The 15,240-nt window shown below is 51.9% G+C and overlaps 1 protein-coding gene across 14 annotated transcripts in view; it reads left to right on the plus strand.

Annotated features, from left to right (window-relative positions):
- Window positions 1-12,596, plus strand: part of SSBP3 (single stranded DNA binding protein 3) — a 61,532-nt gene extending 48,936 nt beyond the window's left edge. For 9 of the 14 annotated variants that reach the window (XM_049809218.1, XM_049809213.1, XM_049809220.1 and 6 more), the window contains 13 exons: window positions 2,014-2,094; window positions 2,884-2,943; window positions 5,031-5,097; window positions 5,207-5,283; window positions 8,151-8,239; window positions 8,377-8,425; window positions 8,714-8,749; window positions 8,972-9,026; window positions 9,526-9,596; window positions 10,138-10,216; window positions 10,432-10,460; window positions 10,657-10,758; window positions 11,271-12,596. In XM_049809218.1, coding sequence (XP_049665175.1) covers window positions 2,014-2,094; window positions 2,884-2,943; window positions 5,031-5,097; window positions 5,207-5,283; window positions 8,151-8,239; window positions 8,377-8,425; window positions 8,714-8,749; window positions 8,972-9,026; window positions 9,526-9,596; window positions 10,138-10,216; window positions 10,432-10,460; window positions 10,657-10,758; window positions 11,271-11,300 — 825 coding nt within the window. In that variant the 3' untranslated portion in view covers window positions 11,301-12,596. The remainder of the gene's footprint in view (window positions 1-2,013; window positions 2,095-2,883; window positions 2,944-5,030; window positions 5,098-5,206; window positions 5,284-8,150; window positions 8,240-8,376; window positions 8,426-8,713; window positions 8,750-8,971; window positions 9,027-9,525; window positions 9,597-10,137; window positions 10,217-10,431; window positions 10,461-10,656; window positions 10,759-11,270) is intronic. The other 5 variants (XM_049809222.1, XM_049809223.1, XM_049809224.1 and 2 more) reach the window with 5 other exon arrangements.
- Window positions 12,597-15,240: the final 2,644 nt, after the last annotated feature.

Consider the following 15,240-nt stretch of genomic DNA (forward strand, 5'->3'; position numbering starts at 1 on the left):
AGCACCACCTCCGGTCCCAGTCGGTGCGTGCCGGTCCCCCTCGCGTTCGATACCAGTTAAACCCACAGCCTCACACGCCGGGGCGTGCGAGAGGGAGGATGTCAGGAGTCTGATAACTCCAAGATGGGGTCTGCGCGCCTGTCCGCTCGGTATCTGGATAACAGTGAGCTCCTCCTTGCAGCGCAGCGAGGCAGGCGTCGCGCAAGACCCGTTGACTCTCGCGTCGATGGGACTTGAAGGTTGGCCTCTGCGAGTCCTGGGTTTGCTCCTCCACTTGGTTTCACCGCACGTTCGCCTCCGCCGATAACCCCTATCCCAAATCCTCCAGCTGCGACGTGTAGGAAGGGCTTTGGTGGTGGCCAGACCTCGTCGGGGGCTGCCGTCCTCCACGGCCCCGTGGTCTTCTCTGCTCTGGTGGGACATGGATGGAGAAGGCAGTTGGGTTGGCACCGGGAGGGTTGTCCTGAGGTGCCGTGATCGCTTCCAGCCAAGGTTCGCCGGGCGTTAGGGACAGGGGGCTGGTTGCCTTCAGCTCCTGGAGAATAAACGGTGGCGTAAACGGTGGGACTTCGTTTCCCCGCGCGCAGCGGCTGGAGCGGAGAGGCTGGCAGGAGGCTGTTGGTTTAAATCCGCTTGGCTCCATCTCGCTGCCGAACCGTTCAAATAAATAAAAAAAATAAAAAAAAAAAAAAAAAGAGGAAAAAACCCACCCTCTTACTTTATTTACATTGCACTCAAGTTTCCGCCGTACAAAAGATTTGCAGGTGCAAATATGTCCTGCCTTCATTAACTTCCCCTCCCTTTTTAATTTATGTGATTTCAATTTTCCTTCCCTGTACTGTTAATTAGGGGACCCTCTAATCAGTACCATTATCACAGTGGTATTCATGTTTAGGAAAGCTGCTAAACAAATGCTTGCAAAATTGCTAAATGGCTAATTAATGTCTGTTAATTAAGAAAATTGCTCATGGTAACAAACCATGCCATTGCTGGCAGCAGCTAGAAGGCGAACACTTGTTGAAATTAGTAACGAGGCAGGTAGAGAACATCTGCTCCGGCGCCGGTCCTGGAGCCTGCCGTCGCTTCCCATCACCTACTGACAAAGCTCGTTTGCTTTCTCTACCAATTACACCTCCTTTGACTCCAAAAATCCATTTTTTTTTTTTCCTTACGTTAACACGCACCGGTATATTCTTGCACCGAGCTCGTGGTTTTTCCAAGCAAATTTTCATTTCATTTTAAGGAAAATTTAAAAAAAAAAGAAAAAAGTGGGCGTTCAAGCCCAAAATGTCAGCGGCTGCTGCATTGCAGCCTTAAACCTGCACCGACTAATCTCTCCTTTTTTCCCCTAGACATCCTTTCTTTGCTCGCAAGCCATTTTACTCGCATCCTTAGGGAATCCACCTCGAGGAAGGATGTTGCATCCGTGCAGTCTGGCGATGCAGCCCCGGTTGTGCCGGCCAAACGCTGCCCAGGCGCGAGCTGGGACGTGCTCCTCGTCCTCTACGCTCGCTCCAGCACCTCCAGTGAACCACGGTCAAAAAAAACCAAACCCCAAACCCCAGAGGTGTTTCCAACCTTTGGGATGAGAGAGGAAAAAAACGATATTTTTTTTTTTTTGTTTGGGGGTGTTTTTTGTATTTCCCCCAACCTCTCTGGTCCTCTCCTGCGTATTTTTTCTTCCTCGTTTCACGCCCTTGCAAAGTGTTTCCCTATGTGTTTATCATTGCAGACTTGGTTGAACTACCGGACCGTTTACCGTCAATGTGGCTGCTGTATTTTGACAGATGTTCTGATTTTTAATATTTTTTTTTTTGCATATATCATTATTCATTGTTCAGCTACAGATGAATAGAAACTCAATTAAAAAGAGGAAAAAGAGAAAAAAAAAAAAAAGAAAAATGGGAGAACTGACTCCCCGACAAAACAGGTCCACCCGTCAATCCTTTTTTTAGCTCTTTCTGCGCTTTCATGTGCTAATCTATAACCTCCTTCTACTGTCTGACCTCACAGGGACCGCCTGGGTCACAGCCCTCGCCACACGCACAGCCTCCACCCCACAATCCTAACAGCATGATGGGACCCCACAGTCAGGTAAAGACACTAGCGATGGGTAGGGCTGTGAACCGGGACGTGCGCTCGATTTGCTTATTTTTTTTTCCTCTATAAGCATGCTGGGCAGCGGGTACCCGCTCCCCCGGGGAGCATCCCCCCGGGCACCCCAGCTCTGAAGCAAAATTTTGGTTTTTTCCCATTCTTTTTCCTTTTTTTCTTTTTTCTTTTTTTTTTTTTTTTTTTTTTTTTTTGGATGTGCAGTTGTCAATGGACTAAGAAGTCAATCGTGGGTATCAGACTGTTTTACCTTCCCAAGGTAGCCTGAGAAATTTAACTTGATGTGGGTTTTTAAGCTTCTGTTAGTAGCAGCAGTTGTAAAAAAAGTAACTTTAAGTCTTTCTTCTTTTTTTTTCAGTACTTAGCGTTGGGGGTTTTTTTGTGTGTGCGTGTCTGTATGTGCTTATTTGCCACTTTTTTTAATATATCTCTATATATTTAAACTTGAACAGTGTCTAACACTCAGGGTTTCCCATGCACTAATTTTAACAGCCTCACCTAGTATTGCCGATGTCAAACGCTCTCAAACAATAAATCTACAGAGAAAATGTTAAAAAATGGACTCCGGACATCTTTTTTTTTTTTTTTTTTTTTTCCCTTTTGAAGCCTAACTTTTTTTAAAAAGGATGTCTCCAGAAAAAAAAAAACAAACAAACAAAAAAAAAAAAAAAAACAAAAACCAAAACCGGTGTGTACAGTCTAACCGGCGTGCGTGGGGAGCGTGCTGCCTCCCCGCAGCTCGGCCCTGACCTCCCTTTTGTGTCCCCGCAGCCGTTCATGTCGCCGCGCTACGCCGGAGGTCCCCGGCCCCCCATCAGGATGGGCAACCAGGTACTGCGCTCCCGGGCTCCGCGCCGGCGGGTTTCTTGGGGACGGCTTTTATCTGGGGAGGGGGACGAGGGCCACGTGTCCTGCAGATGCTCCTGGGGTTTGGATGGCGAGGGTCGCCTCCCTCGGCCATCCTCCGTTTTCTTAGTGCTGGACCATCCAGTGTCACATAACCCATTTATTTTACTGTTTTTTTGAGGTTCGGGCAGATCCAGGGTGTAAACGGCAGTGGGGCGTGTGCCGCTTTTTATTTGTGGTGTTTTCAGCACGGCCGTGCTGCGGGCTCGGTGCCCAGCTGGATTTTCCCTGCAATCGCAGAAAATTAAAGTGATGGAGATAATCCTGCTGCTGGGTTGACCGAGCGCTTAGATCAGCGGCGGGGTCAAGCGGGGCAGGTCACTGCTGAATTTTTTGGGTTCGGTTTATCCTCTTATCCCAGCTTAAACAAGGGCAGTTTGTTTCTGGCCTTACGGATGGAGGCTTCCACCCCACGCGCTGCCCGAACGCGTGGCCTTTGGTTCAGGAATTCATCTTGTTCCCAGCAATGCCGTGCGGATCCATAGGGTAATGACCGAACCAGAGGTTATTTGTCATTAAAGGGAAATTAAAGGAAACCTGTAATTCCTTTGAGTAGCAAAGGTGGCTGTGCAAAAATTATCTCGGGAGCTTGCTTTTTGGCTAACAACATTATTTTTATATAGCTCTTATTAGCAGAATGAGCAAGGATAGTCAGGAAATAGGATGTAGCAGCTCGCTTCGTGTATGTGCTTGCTGGATTTGAGACTTGAATCGCTGGAACTTGCAGAATGACGGTGAGACAGCGGAGATGTAGCTGAGAAAAACTCAGGGGGGGGCTGATGTAGGACCCCCCCAAGCCTGGATGGGCTGGAAAGGCCTCCCACCCAAGGCACTGGTGGCTGTTTTAGCGAGGTATTAATTAACTGCACCTCCTCACGGGACAGTTTTAACAGGAGCCCATCCTGCTCTGGTCCCGAGCTCGTCCCAGGCTCCTCTGGAGGTGAACACAGTGAGCTGGGGCAGGCGTGGGACCGGTCTGGGGAGGCTGCTCTTGCAGCAGGGTCAAGCATCCAGGATTGGGTAAAGTTAATTAGAAGGATTTAATTTTTTTCCCCCCAAACGCCACGTATAAAACACCGGTTTGTACCTACCCAGAGTTCGGCGAGGTTGTGGCCACATCCAGAGGGACAAGAGGAATAAATAGGCAGGCAGGAAGGTCAGGCAGCAGAAGTGTAAATATCCATCTCTACAACGCCCCTGGTTTATCTTCCTCCTGCTGTCGGCTTCCAGGCTGCAAAAAAAATCGGGATTGGGCAGATTCTGCCTCGGCACGGCCATGTGCACCCAGTGCCTGCGCTGTGCTCCAGCAGTGGGATCTGCCTGTGTCCGTAGTCAAATAAAAGGCAGCGCTGTAGCAAAACTGTTTACAGTTTGCTTCCCCTGGGCAGATGGTAGCTGCGTTTTTCTCCCCCTTTATCTATTCGGAGCAGCCTTTGAACTTTAAATAGCCACGTTGCCCGAGCAGAGCGTGTGGGTTTGGGGAGGGGGAGCATCCGTCTCCCCCTCTGCCCGCGTGGGGACGGGTCCGAACGCTGGTCTGCTGCAAATGGAGCATCTCTCCACCGGCAGACGATGAATCGCTGCAACCTGTGCGGTTTGGCCCTGGCAGTGTGTAAATACCGGGGAGCCACGCTGCCCGTCTCCTTTCCTTGTCAGCTTTAATGCCTCTGCCCCGTGCAGCCCGGGCTTTCCCCCGGCTCCCCTAAAATACGGCAGCCTGACGGCACACGGGCTGCGGGGAGAGGAGGGAACGCTGACACCTTGTTTGGTTTTTTTAGAGGGTGGTTGTGGAAGGAAAGGGGAGGCAAACGCCCGGAGGCTGTAGGAAGATGCCCGGGATGCAGCGGGATGCGGGATGCTCGGGCAGCCGCAGGTCGTGCTGCAGCAGGAGGGGTGGTGCACCCTGGGGAGCACACCAAGGAGCCCCCCTAAAGCCTCCACCCAAATCTATCTCTTTAGGCTGCATTGTAGCAATTATTATTTTTTTCATCTTTCTCCCCTTGTTTTCACAGCCCCCGGGTGCCGTTCCCGGTACACAGCCATTGCTGCCCAATTCGATGGATCCCACGCGACAGCAAGGTAAACCCAGCGGAGGAGGGACGAACGGTTAACCTTCCTCGTTAGCTGTTAAATTTGGGACCTGAAGTGGCTGCCGTGCCGCGTAACGCCCCTGCTTTCCTCCCAACAGGGCACCCTAACATGGGCGGCCCCATGCAAAGGATGAATCCGCCGCGAGGGATGGGCCCCATGGGTCCCGGTCCACAGGTAAGCCCAACGCCAAAAAGCCTCTTACAGCTCGGCAAACGCCGCGCACCATCGAGACGACCTCCTGGGGCGCAAAGGGCTGGGAGTTCCCCCCCCCGCCCACGCCATGTCCCCCCATTAGTGTTAATGCATTTTACATTAGTGTTGCATCTGGACATCCCTCCTTTTAACATGAGCGAGGTCTTCAGAGCTCGTTTAAGGGTATCGCAACCTCCCTGTTGCCCTTCCGTCAAAGGGGATGGCACTTAGCGCCGCGCCGGAGCAGCCTTTGAGTGCATTACGCTGCCTGCCTGGGAAATAGTTATGACCCTAACAGCAGGAAGGGGAAAGGAGGCTTGCATTAAAAATAAATAAATAAAAAGAAATGGCAAAGATCCCTTTAGCAGGGGAAATAAGGCTTTCCTCTGCGAGGTTCCCCTCTGTCTGCCCCTCCTGCTGCCTGCTTGAGCTCTCTATTTCAGCAAAGGGGACTAAACTCGTGAAATTAAGCAGATCTGGGTTAATATATGCTGTCTTTCCATTGATTCGCTTTACGGAGTGGCTTGTTGTTGACTCACTCCTGTTTGTTCCTTCTACGAGACTTCAAAACCAGATTACCATATTTTGGTTGGAGGTTTATCCTCTCTGCATCGTCGCCTACGTCAAGTTTGTAGTGCGAGGATCAGAGTCTGTCAAGAGACGAGCGGGTGCGCTGGAGTTTTGTTTTGTTTTTCCCCTGGAGACTGTTGAGATAAGCGAATATTGTGTAAAGAGGGAGTTGTGTCATCCCTTTTTAACACCAGCCTGAGGATGCTGCTCAGGGATGCCCGGCTGCCTCCGCAGGCACCCGGATCCATCCCAGGGCAGGAGGTAAAAAACCCGCAGGAGCATCGTTTCCCAGACTAGCCCTCCGATAGCGCCACTGCTCTGCTTAAAATCCTCCTTTCCTGGAGGACTGCACCCAAAAAAAAAAAAAAAAAGGCATTTGTTAGCATGGCCTGTGCCAAGGAGAGCGGCGGTGGTTTGCCTGGGGGAGGCTGCTCGCTTCCCACTTGCAAAGCACGCCGCGAAACTTGGAAGCCGCGAGCGCGCGTTCAGCGCCGCGTGGGATGGCGGCGGCTCTGGGAGCCGGCAGGAGTTGTGAAATGTTCAGAGCTTTTATTTTTGACTCCGCCGTTCCCTGTGTACGTACATTAGGGAGAGGTTTTTTAAAAGGCAGCCTTCCTCTGGAGAAGCGCTGGGCTTCCCAATCTGGCACCCGCGGGGCGCTGCCTCCCCGCAGCCATCCAGGAACCAGCGCCTGTGCAGGCAACCACCAAAAATACCCAACCAAACCCAGCAGCCTCTCACACCTCGCACGCCCAGGGCTTTTTTTTCTTTAAGCTTTGCATCAGGACCTGCCCGAATACTCCTTAAATTATTTGAAAGGGCTGCCGAGCGTCCGGCCAGGACATCCCGGCATCCTGACAACAGCTGCTTGTTACATACCAACGATGAATCATCCCTTACAGCTGATCACCGCTGCCTTTTTCCCTTTAATAGTCGCAGTTTTAGCTCTGCAGAAGCCGGGGTTAGCTTTGGCGGTGCCTGTATGAAGAGGGTTTGTAGCTCACTGGGTTTCGGCAGCATCTTGCCGGAGCCCAGCATCCAGGTTGCTCAGCACAGCTGCGTTCCCTCTCCACCCTCCCTAAGCATCTTTCAGACAGCTTCGTTTTCCAGCCTTTCAGCTCCAATTAAAAATGCTGAGGCTTTTTTTTTTTAAAAAAAAAAAAACAAACCAAGGGGTTTGATGCTGCTATTCAGTGTAAATGGCTGGAATTTCTTTCAATTAAGGACTTGCCGGTAATTTGTTTGGGGAAAACCCTTTTCTGCCTCTTCAAAACAAACTTCGATGATGCCCTCAGGAGAGCACCGTGCTCCGGTGCATCCACAAATCGAGGGAAAAATCGACAGCTCTGATGCATTGCACTTAAAATCCAGCTTGGAACGCTCCGAGGGGCTGCAAAATAGGAAGCGGCCAGCCATCCCCCCCCTCCTGCCTTAGCAATTTTTTTCTTTAAACGGCAGAACTACAGCCCAAAAAGATGCATCGTGGGGGGAAGGTGGGAGGGGAGGAGCGTCAGCGCGACCTAAATCCGGCTGCACGTCGCCCAGAGGGTACGGGGAGCAAAGCGCAGACCAAATGGAGCGCGGCATTCGGGAGATTCCTCTTCCTTCGCTGCCTTGGGCTTGGCTTTGTACTAGAGCTGGTTTTAGGAGATGAGGGATGCAGATCTGAGGCTCCCGGTCCCTGCTGGAGGCTAAGCCAGGGTGGAATGAGCCAGGAGAGGAGCCCCAAGGGGCTGGCTGCGGACCTGCTCCGGGGGACGTAGCAGAGAGCTGGGAAGCAATGGGAAAACGAGCCTGGCTTGGTTTTCCCTACTCCAGCTGTCATCCTGGGAGCAGGGGATGCTCCGTGCAGCCTTTTCCCGTCCTTACGCTGCAGCAATAACCTTCCAAGCGATGCCGCCTTTTCTCCTCCTGCCCCTGTTTTCTCCTGCACAAAAAGACAAACCCAAAAGGCTGTTGTTGGCGCCTGGGGGCTGTGAGCAGATTCGTCTCCCGGAGCTGGGAGGGGGCTGTTTTCTCTCCACCAGCATGGCATCAGAGACCGGGGGGGGGGGACGGACACGACTTTGGGGCTCCGCCTGGCTCCCTTCCATATTCAGCTGCCTGGCTTTTTTATAAACACAATTGCTAATTGCCCTTACGTTCAGCATCGTCTAATATTTTTTTTTTAAAGCTCATTTTTGCAAACTAACCTTCTTGTTTTTTTGTTTGTTGTTGTTTTTGTTTTTTGTTTTTTTCCCTTCTCTTGTCTTCTCCGGTTTCCCTTCCCGTTACGGTAGACTGACCCTTGGTTATCGTTGCAGAACTACGGCAGCGGCATGAGACCTCCACCCAACTCCCTAGGTCCCGGCATGCCCGGAATTAACATGTAAGGCAAACCCTGCACGGGGGATGTTTGCCCGCTGACTCGGGCTTTGCAGGATCATATGGATAAAAAAAACTTCTTTTCTTTTCTTTTTTTTTTTTTTTTTTTTTTTTTTTTTCCTGTTTTAATTTTGACCCCAGGGGGCCGGGAGCTGGCAGACCGTGGCCGAACCCCAGCAGTGCTAACTCAGTGAGTATCCCATGGTCCTTGAAGCAAGAGCAGGGCTGGTTGGGAACCGTCCCGCAAATGAGGCCGTTCCCCGTTAGCTGAATCCTGCTAACGAGGCGGGGGTCCCCAGCCTCTTGTTTAGGCGCTGCATCTAAAGCCTAAGCCCTGCTCCCGTCCTGCTCTCCCTGGGGCGGCGTGCAGCCGCGGGGGCTGGTGGGCCCTGAGACCCCCATCCCGGCCGGGCTGGGGGGGCGGCGGGGGCTCTCGGCTGTGCCCCGCAGCTGAACCTGGCTCTCTTCTCTCTATTAGATCCCATACTCTTCTTCATCACCTGGTACATACGTGGTGAGTCCTCCTGCTCCATCTGTCCATCCTGTCGTCGGGGTGCAGAGACGTTACGGCTCGGAGAGCTCGTGTGGTTTTGGGGGGGGATCGGTGCCGGGGTGGGGAGAGGGGGCCAGGCTGGGTTTGGGGGTGCCAGGTCCGGCCCGGGGAGGCGTTTGAAAACGTGGGGTGGTGGGCGATGCTCGTGTTTGCATGGCTGACCCCAGCTTCGTTTCTCCGCAGGGTCCACCCGGCGGCGGTGGTCCTCCGGGGACACCCATCATGCCCAGTCCCGCAGGTACGAGACCCCCGAGACCCCCGAAACCCCCGTCTCCCGGGCTCCTGCCCCTTCCCCTGCCGGGAGACCCCCATCCCTGGGGCCACGCCACCGAGCGCAAGCAACTTCTGCCCAACTGGTGAAAACCAATTTCTGTAGCTTTTGCCTTTTCGGAGAGTGAGTGGCATGGGCTGCTTGGCTTCGGGATGGTATTTGGGGATATTCGTATATCCATCTATGGATTTGGATGCTGCCGGGGCTCGGGGAGGTGAGGAGTGCTACACGGCGAGGAATTACCTCCCCGTGCTTCCCAGCCAGGAGTTGAATTATTTTTCACAGTTGAATTTCTGTGATTAAAAACTTTGTGGATCTTCATTAAATACAAATTAACCAGAAAATGGTGGTACTTAGAGGGAATTTTAGGTGATAAAATACAAAAGAATGAGTTCAAGTGGCATGAGTTTGTTTTAATTAAGAAATGAATTAATCACCCGACTTACTGGGCTTCACTGTTCCACAGATTCAACAAATTCAAGTGACAACATCTACACAATGATTAATCCAGTACCGCCTGCAGGCAGTCGATCGAATGTAAGTCTGCTTTCTAATAATTTACATATCAGATACCATAACAAATCATAATTAACTTCATCAGTTGAGAGTAAAGCAGTTTAATTGATTTCAGCCATTTGTTACAAAACAGAAATAAAACAAACCATCAAAAAGCGATTAACTCTTTGGCGACTTTGTTAATTTTTTATGCTTATTAAGAGAGCGGTGGTCCTGCTGCTCCGGCCGAGGTGGTGGCAGCTGCATGCCCGGCGAGATGCTGTGTTTTGCGGGATACGGGCAGACTTAAATCTCTTTAAATACTAGTTGGACGGAGTCCTCCGTGCTGCCCATGGGTCTGGGTCTGCCCGCACCCGTCCGGCCAAATTTTATGGGTGAATCCACAGGATCGTGAGCCCCCAGACATGCCCCGCAGCCTCGGAGGGTGGATGCGTCCCTCCTCTCGCCCCGCTCCGGAGGGATGGCTGGGGAGGGGACGGTCCCCAGGAGCTGCCGTGGCCGTGGCAGACGCGCGGGGTGGTTTTGTGGCTGATTTTGGTTTTGTCCCCTTTTTCTTCCACAGTTCCCGATGGGCCCCGGCTCCGACGGCCCCATGGGCGGCATGGGTGGCATGGAGCCCCATCACATGAACGGATCGTTAGGTGAGCGCCCGCGCGGGGGGCTGCGGCTCGGGGAGCCCCGCCGTGCCTTCGCTCCCTGGGCAGAGCATCCCAGGGTGGGCCCCCAGTTCGGACCAGTGCTTGAAGCACTGGAAATCGGCGGGGGAGTCCGGAGGGGGGATGCAGGGCAGGGGGGTGCAGGGACCATCGCTGCACGCTCGATAAGACTGTTCTCCTTTTGTGTCCCCCCTGCGCAGGGTCAGGAGACATAGATGGACTTCCAAAAGTAAGTGAGTTGCAGAGCGGGTGCGTGGGCCCCCCCCCTTTTTCTCGGCACTGGGGTGCCGGTGTGACCCCAACGGTTGGGGACACGTCAGGGGGACGTGATGGGGGCGGGCAGGGCTGCGTCCTGCCCCCACGGTGTTTTGGGGAGCGCAGGGACCTGCTCACCGCCTCCCCCCCCCCCCCCCCATCTCCTGCAGAATTCTCCAAACAACATAAGTGGCATTAGCAATCCCCCGGGCACTCCAAGAGACGACGGGGAGCTGGGAGGCAACTTTCTCCATTCCTTCCAAAATGACAATGTGAGTGAGTGAGTGAGTGCCTCCCTGGGGACGGGGGGACGGTTCCCCGGGTGGCTGGTGGCTGCAAGCTTGGGTCCTCAGCGGGACAGGGGTGTACCGAAGGAGAGGAGAGGATCCTGCGGGAGGGAGGATCCCGCAGGATGGAGAGGAAGCGCTGCAGATGCGGCCAGCTGTGCTGGCCTGGCCAATTTGAGGCTCTGTGCGTGGCTGCAGACATCCCTCCTCTTCTTCCTCTATTAGCAGCGTATACACGTGTGCATGTTAATTATTTGTTTTAAATTGCGTCTCAGCCCATACCGTTCCGCTGATTTTCCCCCCGGAAAAGCAAGTTAGAGAGCAGATTACGCCCTGATAAATTGGAGTCTCCAGCGTATCCTCTCCTCCTGATCTATTAGATCCAATTAGGTTGCTGTGTAGTTTGTAGTTGTCGTCAGCCTCCTTTTGCACCCCCGCTTCGGTGTCTGGGGGTCTGGCCCGCCTGGTTTCTCACCCTGGCTCTGTCTCTCTTCCAGTATTCCCCCAGCATGACGATGAGTGTGTGATTTCCCTCCCCCTCCTCCTCTCCAGGATCAAGAGAGTCAGCTGCCGTTCGGAGGATCTCAACGAATTATGCAAGAAGAAGAAGAAGAAGAAGCTAGGTGTATGGGCAGGGAGACGCGTGGCGGGGGCCAAAACCCCAGGTTTAGTTTCATGCAATAAAAAGGCTGAACTTTTTATTCCATAAAACATGAAGGACAAAACTTAAAATATTTCAAGACATGACAAGACCCTTCTTTGTGCAGAAGGGTTTATATATGTACATGACACTTCTTTTTGGAAACAAACGGAAGCCTCTAGCACCCAACTCCGATCTCTTTGCTTTGTTCTTTTAAATAAAGACAGAAACCGAACCTGTTGTATGTTTGTGCCGTGCGACACCAGGAAGCTAGTCTAGATATGAAATCTCATGTTGTCTCTGTTGTAGTCATTTTTTTAAATAAACTGGACAGTTTACAATGGTGGTTTTCGTTCAGAAGGCCTGTTTTGTTTTGGTTTTGGGGGTTTTTTTCCCTTCTATTTTTGGTTTTTTTGGTTCGTTTGCAGCACAACGCTTCCTCCTCCAGTTAACAAGATCTGCTTTGGGGAAGAGACTCCACCACCTCGTTATAAACTTGTTAACGCAGGTGACCCCTTCTAGGATCACATCCTCGAATGAATCGTGATCTTGCTCTCTGTGACTGTGGCATGCACTGTGTTAGTCTTTCCCCCCCTCTCTGAGTACCAGAAGAAATCTCTGTCCCTCCCTTCCCCAGAGTCCTTCAGCTGGTTCACTGCAAAAATTGATTTTTTTAAAAATTTTTTTTTTTTTTTTAATCCACCAAAAGAAAGGGTTAATCTGACCTGGGACTTTGAAACTGTGATCTCCAGCTAACTTTGGGGGTTTTTTGGGGGTTTTCTTTGCTTTGGGGGTATTTGGGGGGGGTTCTTTTCTTTAGAGATGTGCTCTTGTCAGGGTTTCACTTATCTATGATTTGGAACTGGATGGAGATATTTTTTAAGGAATTCTTGTTGTTAAAATGTAACCTTGCTATTCTGTAGGCTCGCTCTGTAATAAGAAAAATAAAAATTAATGGCAAGTATCGAAGGCCCTTCCTTCTGGCGGGAGAGGAAGGGACGAGCCAAGGCGGCGGGTTGGGATCTCTGTACATGACACTACCCTGTAGTTTGGTCTTTGTTTTTCTCCAGCTCCCATTTCTGCTCCATGTATATCATATTCTGTAAAATATTCTCTCCCTTGGATTTGACCTTTGTGCGGATTATTGAAAGCATTGTATCTTGTTTCAGTGTTTTTTCTTACCTTGTAGTCTGGTTCGAAAATTACCGAGAGGGGAAAAAAAAAATAATTATTATACATTGTAGTTTGTGTACGATATTTGTTGATAATGTTTTATTAAAGGGATGTCTTTTTTCCGCACCCCTTCATTGAAATGTTTTTGGGGAACATTTGGCTTGTTTTTATTATTCTGACTGCAAGACATGAGATGACAAAACTTTTTTTTTTTTAGTGTGTAATACGAATATTTTTTTTTTCACGTTTGCCTTCTTTTTCCTAGGCATTTTAATTGTGCTTTACCTGTAGAAAGTCGCTGGGGAGGGAGGGTGGGTGGTATGGGGGGGTCTGAGGGTGTCAGTCTCATAGTTACGGTCAGGTTAATATTTTCCAAGTTACACTGAGAAATAACTGAACGCAGATTTTTTTGCATCGCAAATATACCCGGGGGCTCCCCAAGGGGTCAACTTTTTTTCCTTTTCCGCTTTACATCTTGTTCAGGGTTTTTTTTTTTTTTCTTTTCCTTTTTTTTTTTGTTTTCTGTTCTGACGTGAGGAAATGAAAGGACCGGTTTTAATGTATTTTAAAATGAATAGCTAAATTATTGTCTTCATTGGTATGGGATGGTTTTTTGAATGAAACGGTTCTCCCCCCTTCTCCCCCCCCCCCCCAATGCTGTAATAAATATCAACATAAACATTTGATTTCGGTGCTCTGCAGTTTGTTCCTGGTGTTTGCTGCCAGACCGGGGAGGGGAGGGCAATTTATTTTTTTTTTTCCAACCTTTATTTATCGTGGACCAAACCGCAGGTTTGGGATGCGGGAGCGGGGGAGATGCAGAGCTGAGAGGTGGTCGGCGTTTGGGGGGGGTGGGTCTGGCTGAGGCTGGGAATGTGGCCAGGGATTTGGCTGCAGTGCAGGACCTGGGAGGCTGGGAGAGGTTTGGTTTAAAGATCCTTCCTTGGTTTTTGAGGAAAGGGACACAAGTGCCACCTTCAAAAAAAATATATATATATATATATAGGTTTGCAAAGGGGCTTACTGACTTCTTTCTTGAGCAAGACCTGGCTGCAGGGCAGGATGGGTGCCTGCACCGTTGCAGGATCAAACTCGGCTCCGGGTTCTGAACCGGCTGCTGGAGATGGAGAAACTCGGGCAAGGCTGACCTGCCTCGCCGCCGGGCAGCATCAGAGGCATTTGGGGGGGAAATTGGGGGGTTTTAGGTCTTTAGATGGTGCTTGAAACGCTCCTGGGAGCTGCTGTCTGAGACTTGTTCTCTGCCTTTGACTAGTTCGGGCAGGATACGGCTGGCTGCAATTCTGCAGCTTCTCTCCCTCCTTGCAGGAACGTTCAAGAGGGGGTTGCGGGCTCGGGGGGGGGGGCCGCCGAACCATCCTGGAGCTCTGCTGGTCCTGTGGGATGCTCCCACCCGGCACCGGCACCCGCAGCCACGTCACCGCTCCAATTCCAGGAGCGAGCGCCGTGCGATCACGGATGCTCCGGGAGCAGAAGGGCGAGGGGCCGACGCGTTGGATGTCTGCTGGGTTTTGGGAACCACCCAGAAAAATCGTCACGCCTGCAGAGCCCGTTAGCATGTAATTAACGGCGGGGCCGAGGAGCGGTGTGTGCTTACACCCTTTGCTACCTGTGCAAGTTTGCCCCCCGGTTAACGCCACAGACATCCTCCTGGGGGTTTTGGTCCCCGACGCGGTTTTTGGTCCAGGCAATCACGTCCCTCTGTGCTTTGCAGAAAGTAGCGTGCAAGCGTTGTCCATCGTTTGGAAACGTGAGCCCCAAGGGTAATTAGGTGATGCTGATGAGGACCTCCTGCCCTCCCGGCTCCCTGGGGCCATCCCTGCCCACCCAGGCCCTGCTCGGCTGCCCCGAGCAAGAGGCAGCATTGCGGGGCGTAGAAAAGCCCTTCCCGTTGGTTCTTGTGGGGTTACAAGCTAGTTTTACTACACACCGCCATGAGAAACTGCCAGGTTCCCTCCTCTACACACCTCCTGAGCCCAACCTCAGGGATAATTGTCTCCCCCATTAGTCTTCATTAAATTAAATGTGGGAGGAGGTTCTGAACAACCAGGGGCTCCGGTCTGAGCACAGCCTGTACTTGCTGGCACAATGGGTGCAGCCCGCGGAGTGGGATTTTGCACAGGGAGCGGTTCAGGGGAAGGTCGCGTGGAGCAGCGGAGCCCAGACGGGACACCGTGCATCATCCCCAGGGTGGGCTGGGGGCCAGATCCTGCACCGGTGGATGCAGAGCTCCTCTTCTGGCAGCCGGGCGCTGCCAGGTCTTCATCTCGGACTCCAGCTACCCCGTTCTCGCATGTTCTGCTTCCCCGGCTGCCGTTCATTAAAAGTTAATGCCTGGCTCTTGGTCCGTGCTGAGGTAATGCCATTCATCTGCTGACAAGCCTTTATAACTTATTGATGCCAAACCAGATGTGCCTCTGTGACCCATCATCCTGCTCTCGGTCCCACCTCCCTCAGCTGGGCCAATTCCAGTGAGTCACACTGGAGGAACGAGCGGGTGAACCGAACCACATGCAGGCTGCTCGGGAAGACCAGCGGGACACCGCACACGGGTGCTGGGCTGTCCGTGGCGCGGGGGCTGCTCTGCAGGGGCTGCCTGGTTCACGGACCTTGTACCTGCACCACGACGGACAAAC

The sequence above is a fragment of the Accipiter gentilis genome, chromosome 8 (assembly GCF_929443795.1).
Source record: "Accipiter gentilis chromosome 8, bAccGen1.1, whole genome shotgun sequence".
NCBI lineage: Eukaryota > Metazoa > Chordata > Aves > Accipitriformes > Accipitridae > Astur > Astur gentilis.